The 7,878-nt window shown below is 54.7% G+C and overlaps 1 protein-coding gene across 1 annotated transcript in view; it reads right to left on the bottom strand.

Annotated features, from left to right (window-relative positions):
- DNAH17 (dynein, axonemal, heavy chain 17) overlaps nucleotides 1-7,878 on the bottom strand; it is a 104,227-nt gene that overhangs the window by 39,381 nt on the left and 56,968 nt on the right. The window contains exons 47-52 of the mRNA XM_006886345.1: nucleotides 6,571-6,732; nucleotides 5,295-5,459; nucleotides 4,958-5,149; nucleotides 3,283-3,549; nucleotides 2,041-2,202; nucleotides 218-451 (exon numbers count right to left, since the gene is read on the bottom strand). Of these exons, the coding sequence (XP_006886407.1) occupies nucleotides 218-451; nucleotides 2,041-2,202; nucleotides 3,283-3,549; nucleotides 4,958-5,149; nucleotides 5,295-5,459; nucleotides 6,571-6,732 (1,182 nt within the window). The remainder of the gene's footprint in view (nucleotides 1-217; nucleotides 452-2,040; nucleotides 2,203-3,282; nucleotides 3,550-4,957; nucleotides 5,150-5,294; nucleotides 5,460-6,570; nucleotides 6,733-7,878) is intronic.

Here is a 7,878-nt window from a genome sequence, read left to right as displayed (position 1 = left end):
CCCCCCTTCACCTGGTGTCCACTCTGCCTCCCCCCTTCACCTGGTGTCCACTCTGCCTCCCCCCCTTTGCCTGGTGTCCACTCTGTCTCCCCTCCTTCACCTGGTGCCCACTCTCTCTTCCTCACCTTCACCTCGTGTCCACTCTGTCTCCCCCCCTTCGCCTGGTGCCCGCTCTGTCTTACCCCCCTTCACCTGGTGCCCGCTCTCTCTTCCTCACCTGGGAAGCCGTGCTCTGCAGTTTCATGAGGCCATTCTCCAGTCGCTCGATCTTGGCCACCAGCTCCATCCTCTTCTTGGACAGCAGGCTCTGGTAGAGTTTGATCTGCTCCAGGAAGGTTTTGGGGGTGGTGTAGTTGTAACGTCGCTCAGTAGCGAGATAGACCTTGGACATGTCGTTGACGGTTGTGTGTACATAGGCCATGAAGAGGCTGATGGAGTTCTTGACCTCTGTCTACAAGGACAGACAGACCAGCTCCCCTCACGGAGAGGCCTCGCCCATCCCTGTGGGGTGGACCCTGGTCTCCCTCCCAGAGGGGCCCAGGAGACGGGGAGTCAAGGAGGCAGGGGTCTGCACACGCCTGGGCCCCACAGGTGAAGGGCCTGTCTGAACTGTGGGTTCCTGGTCTACAAAAGGGGGTTCAAGACGACAGAACACCACGGGCTATCGGGTTGCTGTGTGGGATTCCATCACTCAGGGTGCACTGTGCTTGTCAGAATTGCTGCATGTACACTCACACACCCACGCCTACACACACACACACCTGCACGTCATCACACACACATGCACGCACATGTCACACACACACCTGCACGTCATCACACACACACACACGGGCAAGTCACACACACACATGCCTGCACGTACACACACACACACCTGCACGTCATCACACACACATGCCTGCACGTACACACACGTGTCTACACACATGCTCTCATACACTCCTGCACGTCGTCACACACACACTCACACACATACCGATATCTGCACGTCATCACACACACACACACTTTCACACACTTACACACTCACACCCACGCCTACATGTCGTCTCTCTCTCTCTCACACACACACACACACACACACACTCTCGCATGCACGTTGTCACACACACCCCATGTGTGCATGTCATCACACGCACGCACGTCACACACATGCACGTCATCACACACACTTTCACACACACGTGTGCACGTTGTCACACACATGCCTGCACACACACACTTTCACACACACACACACTCATGCACAGTCACACCTCTACTCTCAAGTCCCCCTTAGAGGTTGTCCCTTACACACTCACCAGCTCACACTCCTGCAGTCACACTCGTGTTCACCGACACACAGTCACCCTCTCACACACATGATTATACAAAGTCACACTCACACTCTCACAACCACACTCAGACAGTCACACATTCAAAACCTTTTCCCTTCTCATACAGATCACGCTCACACTAACACACACAAGGACACCCACACGGTCGCACACTTCACGCACAGTCACACCCCACACACACACACACACACACTGAGCAAAGCTCAGTCAGCGTGTGTGCACACCCTCGGGTCCTGCCTGGCAGGACCACACCTGCTTCGGCCGGGAACCCTGAGCTGATGGGAAACTCATACAGGGTTGGGAAGGGAGCAAACAACTTTGATCTTGATTGATTTCTTGGCTTTAGTTTCACTTTTTAAAATATCCCCGCATGGTACAAACAGCAACTGTTCCTTGTTGCTAACCACAGGTCCACCCATAGGTGCCTCAGAAGAAAGGCCTGGCAATCTCCCTTTGATAAATCAGCCCCTGAAAATACTATGGAGCCCAGGTTCTGCTCTGACCCACAGGGGTCACAGTAAGAGGCAGAGTGACTGCATGGTAAAAGCTGGCTGCACCCCGGGGGAGAGCCTCGCCCCCCCCCAAGTCCCAGCCCCCCCGTCCCGTCCCGTCCCCCACCTCACCATCCAGCACCAGCCTGCCTGCATGGCTCTGAGAGAGTCAGGACAGACGGGCAGCAGGTGCAGCCGCCAGGACTCACCGGGATGCCCTCGGTCTCCTCCAGGAAGCGGGCGCTGACAGACACCAGCGCATCCTCTGGCCACTCGTGGAACCAGTCGATGGCCGTGCAGTTGACCACCGCGGGGAACTTCCTGGCTCGCACTCGCAGGACGGAGCCCACAGGGGAGAAGCAGAGAATTACCTGGAGGCAGGACACCAGCGTGAGGCCACTGCGGCCACTCCGAGAGCAAGCAGCGAAGAGGAAGGGCCATTCCAGAGGGGACAGGGACATACATGGAGGCGAGAAAGGGTGGAGAATGGACACCCGCTTTGGGCCAAGGCTTGTGTGGGGCTCAATGGTAAATGCAGTTGGCAGTTCAAGTCCGCCCAGCGGCACCTTGGGAGTGAGGCCTGCTGACCTGTCTGTAAACCCAACTGTGGGAACCTGGCTGCAAGCAGCCATCTAAGCTGCAGCCCTTGGTCCTTCTCAACAGACACAGGAGTGAAGAAAAACTCAGGCCAACTGGGGACAATTCGTCCCAAGGAGAATGGGCCATGACCCAGCCCCCCACGGCCATGAGGCCAGAACTAGACGGTGCCTGGCTTCACTGCAGCCAACTCCGGGTCACAGGAGGACGCCCTGGGTGGGGAGGCAGGGAAACGGGAAACAAAATGCATATCACAAAGAAAAACAGCAGGCTTTCTGCTCTGACAGAGCGTTGGTGGGACCCCAAGACGGTGGTCCAAAGTCACCCTCAAGCTTGGGGTTGATTCATCCCCACAGCTTGACTTTGAGCTAAATATAGACAGGGCTGTAAAGTGACCACCCTGTAGGGACTCGCTCTCCAGACCAGCCAAGCCCAATGGGCTGCATTTCCCAGGGAAGATGTGTGGAAGGCAGGAAGGGAGAGGCAAGGACAGATGGATGGTAACAGGCACCACAGTGAGGAGGTGGGGAGAGTGCTGTGACCATGGGCATCTCATCAAAGTGTGCTGGACGGCTGCACCGGGAGCACCTGCTCTGTCAGCTTTCAGTCGAGTCACAGTAAGAGGTTAAGAAAGAAGAGGGAAGGTGGCCCTGGCAGCATGCGTCCACCCTGACGCCCCGGGTCATCCTGAGCCAGGAGCCTGGGGCACGGGGTCCTAGGAGGTCAGGGTTTGCCAGGCAGTCACAGCAGTCACTCCCAGCTGACTCCTGCTTCCCATGGAGCACCAGCACCCAGGACCACACGGCGACGAGCAGAGAGGTGGCCGCTGGCCACGGGGTGCAGGCGCGCCCCACCTTGAGCTGCTTGCGCACTTTGTCGATGAAGAACTTCCAGCAGATCTCCCGGGTGTCGGGCAGGCCAAGGGACTTGACCTGCGGCCGCATGGAGGAGAGGATGTTCTCCACCTCGTCGTCCATGAACAGGCCGGGCACCTCGCCGGACGCCAGCAGGTCGTTGATGAGCACCAGGAACTGCTCCTCCGCCACCTGGGAGTCCGTCATGAGGAACACGGACGGCACGTTCTTCACCGCCACCTTGATGTACTGCGCGGCCAGGTCCATCTGCAGCGGACGGGGCACACTCAGCCCGGGCAGCGCTGTGCCCCCCAAACGCGGGCTGACCCCAGCCTCCCCGTGGGAGAACGATGGGACGGAGCCAGGGAGGCCTGTGTGTGCTGCGTAAAAGGGGGCAGTAGCTTCCAGTTCTCTGGTGGCGCAGTATCTAGTGTGTTGGGCTGCTAACCAAAACATTGGCGGTTTGAATACACCAGCCGCTCCTCAGGGGAAAGATGGCGGTCTCCTTCCAAACAAATTTACAGCCTCAGAAACCAGAGGTCACTGTGGGTTAAGATTGACTCAAACGCAGTAGGTTTGGGGTTTCTGGGTTATGAGCAGCTTAAGAAGCCCTGTTGGTGCAGTGGTTAAAACATTTAGCTGCCACTCAAGAGGTCGGGGGTTCAAATACCCCAGCCTCTTCTCAAGAGAGAGTTAGGCAGTCTCCTCCCACGTGATATATGAACTTTGAGACCCGCTAGAGGGTGAGATGAGTCAGTTTTCTCTCGACAGTTTATGACAACAATTCCTTTTTTGCGGCCGCTAATCTTTATGGGAAGAGGTTATTCATCTCTCCTCTACAGAGTGACAGGTGGATTTGATCTGCTGACCTTTTAGTAACACATCACATCGCCCTTGGGTTAGCAGCTGAGCTCCAACTGTTTATGCCACTTGAGAGCCCTCTTAACACTCATTTTTGCTTCCCTCCCCCACTCCCCCCAACTACAGCTGTCCAGTGCATTCCTTGGCACTGAGTCCTCTGGCAAAGAAACTGGGGCTCTCGGATAACAGCTGCTCGTCTGCAGCCTGGCCGCCTCTGGCTCGGCCTGTGTGTCTGGGCTGGATGAGGGGGACTTCAGAGGAGCCTTTGCCCCCTCCCTCCCAACAGCCAGGGCGCCAAGCCAAAGCCAGCTGCCCAGTGACTGTCCAGGCCGCCTGCTTCATCCAGGTGCCCTCTGACCACCCTGCACATCAACGCAGATGGAGATGTGCAGACCACGTGGCCAAATCCATTTCATTTCTAATCTGAAGCACTGTGGGGCTTTGTTCTGGGCTAATAGTGTTTGACTAGTGCTTGGGGCCCCAGGAGAGCGCATTTTCGGGAAAAAGAAATCACAAGAAAGCCTTGGCCTCACATCTTGGGGATGGGAGACCTGCTCACGTCAGCAAGCACTTCACTAATCCAGCAAGCTGCGTGCAGATCCTGAATGTGGGGCGGTGTGCGCAGCTTTTACTGGGGACAGTTGGGACAAGAATGGAATCCCTTGGGCCTCTGTGATCTGTGCTGCCTCAGGTCGTGACCTCTCAGCCCCTGGGCTGGCCTCTGCACTTCCTGGTCTTTGCTTCCTGACCCCTCTACATGACGGGTGTTGGCTGGAGAAGGGGTCAGCGCCACTTTCTGTGCCCCACCCCTCACCTTGAGGTCTGGGATCCCATAGCCCTTCTTCAGGGTCATCTGGAAGACGTCCAGGGAGCTGATGTACGCAGCCAGGCGGGACAGGCTCTGTTTGCCACTGCCGCCCACCCCCACCAGCAGGGCATTCCCTCTGGGGGACTCCAGGATCCGGTTGATCCTGCAAATATGGGCCACTGCGTCTTCAAACAGCACCTGCAGAAAGCACAGGGAGACCCTGATGACTTAGCCCATGTCCACACCACAGACCCTCGTTGACCTTGGGTGTCTGGAGCTCATCCCCCACACAGCAACCACCTGTCCCCACGGGCAGGAGCCCGGCCCGGCCCCCTCTACCCACCAGGTTCATGACGGCGTTGACCTCGTTGTAACTGTCCAGCACCTCCACCAGGAGCTTGTTCAGATGAGCCATGTCAAACACTGGCAGGTACTTGGGGTCGCCGACACCTTGCGTGAAGTGGCAGAAGATATTGGGCTTGGCATATAAAAGCTCTTCACCGAGGTCCTGGAGGTGGGACACACAGACACTTCTCTTGCTTTGTGGCCAGTGTGAGCACACAGTTACTTATCAGCAGTGTCTGTCTCTGGCCAAGATGACCTCAGAGACGTCAGGACACCAGGTGGCACCTCCAGGGGCCGAACATTAATTCTGTAGGTCCTGCAAAGTGGTGGACACATGACCCTGGTGGGATAGTCTGTTCCCACCACGCCACATGGATGACCAATCCAAAGAGTTTCCACCACAAGGCCAATGCCACCAGCACTCACTGAAGCAGGTGGGGGTCCTTCTCCACTCCAGATGGGTTCCTGGAGACCACGGTGCCCTGATCTGAAGTGATCAGCACCTTTGCCCTCAGATCCACATGCACCTGGCAAGTTTGTTAAATGAGACCTAACTTGATTGCCTGGGATCTGATGGCTTAGTGGTAAAGCAATCTCCTCCGATGTCATTTTTGTTCTGACTCAATGGTACCAACAGCAGTGTGATTGCCAGGATGCTCCTTGGAAGCAAGGGAAATGAGACTTCTTCTCATGTATTTTGGTGATGTTACTAGAAGGGCTAGTTCCAGGAAAAGGCCATTCTGCTTAGTGAAATAAGAGGGTCAGTGGGGAAGAGGAAGACTCTCAATGAGATGGACAGACATAGTGGGCTTGCACACTGATGACAGAGAGCAGGGGGCAGAGCAGGGTTTCCTCTGACACCCTGACACGGGTCACTGAGACACATCAACTCCATGGCACCCAGCAACAACAAATGTGGACCGTGGAATTGCTTGGTGACACAAATCATCAAATACGAAGCTGTTAACCTAAAGGTTGGCAGTTCAAATGCACCCACAAATGCTTCAGAAGAACATTCTGGCAATCTGCTTCTGAAAGGTCACGTGGGGAGCTGAAGGGAGAGGTTTTAGTCAGACACCGTGGGGTGTCATGGGGTGGACGGAATTGATGGCAACTGGTTTAGGTTCACTGTGGATCATTCCACTTCTCCCAAAGGGCTCTTGTAAGAGACAGACCAAAGGTCTCTCCTATCTGTAAATGTGCCATCTGCTTGATGATGGCTCACCACCAGACCCCACGTCGCCATCATCATCCTCAGCAGACGGCTGACTCACGTCAAAGAATTTCTTAGTAGAAGCAACGGTGACTCTGCCCAGTGTCTCTTGGTCTCTCTCATCGACCATTTTGTCACCATATACTCTTTGAGCTTCGTGCAACCATAGGCGGACAAGGTCCAGAGGAGTCTTCAGGATTTCCACCAAGGAGAACAGGAGTCCCTGCCCCAAAGACAGAGTGGTTAGTGCTGGTAGCTGTACTATGAAGCCACGGCAAGTGCCGTGTTGAGGTGGGATCTCAAGTGAGCGGTCATTTCTCCAGGCAGCTATCCCTGAGGCTATGATACATTTTGGGTCGGTGACAACACTGATTGCCAAGGTCATGGACACACTGGTGACCAGAAAATGTGTCTGTGGCCTGGGGGACAGGGTTGAGGGGTTTATCCTCAAATAGGGTAGATGGTGGAGAAGTGACAAGGGTGGCTCTAGAAACGACACAGTGAAGGTCTTCCCCTAGGGCCAGCACCCCGAATTCAGACCTGGAGCCTCTAAACGGCGAGAAATAAAATTTGTTATCCACTGTGGTAAGTTTGTTATATCAGAACCAGATAGTGAAGACAATCAACATCATCATCATTATCTCTACCATTAACATCATCACCATCACCATCACCACCACTGCCATCATCACCATCACCACCACCATCATCACTGTCATCATCACATCAGCACTGTCACCACCACCACCACCATCACCACCACTACCATCATCACCATTACCATTGTCATCATCACATCACCATCACCATTGTCATCATCACATCACCATCACCACGACCACCATCATCATCACCATCACCACAACTACCATCATCATCACCATCACCACCACTACCATCATCTCCATCATCATCACAACTACCATCATCATCACCACTGTCATCATCACATCACCATTAACATCATCACCATCACCATCACCACCACTGTCATTGTCATCATCACCATCACCATCACCATCACCATCACCATTGTCATCATATCATCACCATCACCACCACCATCATCACCGTCATCATCACATCAGCACTGTCACCACCACCACCACCATCACCACCACTACCATCATCACCATCACCATTGTCATCATCACATCACCATCACCACGACCACCATCATCATCATCATCATCACCACAACTACCATCATCATCACCACTGTCATCATCACATCACCATCACCATCATCACCATCACCACCACGACCATCATCTCCATCACCATTGTCATCATCACATCACCATCAACATCATCACATCACCACCACTACCATCATCACCATCACCATTGTCATCATCACATCACCATC

Source organism: Elephantulus edwardii, unplaced genomic scaffold (assembly GCF_000299155.1).
Source record: "Elephantulus edwardii isolate Elephantulus edwardi_28Jun2011 unplaced genomic scaffold, EleEdw1.0 scaffold00048, whole genome shotgun sequence".
Classification (NCBI taxonomy): Eukaryota; Metazoa; Chordata; class Mammalia; order Macroscelidea; family Macroscelididae; genus Elephantulus; species Elephantulus edwardii.
Note: the sequence above shows the minus strand (reverse complement) of the source record. Positions and strands in the feature narration are given on the sequence as shown.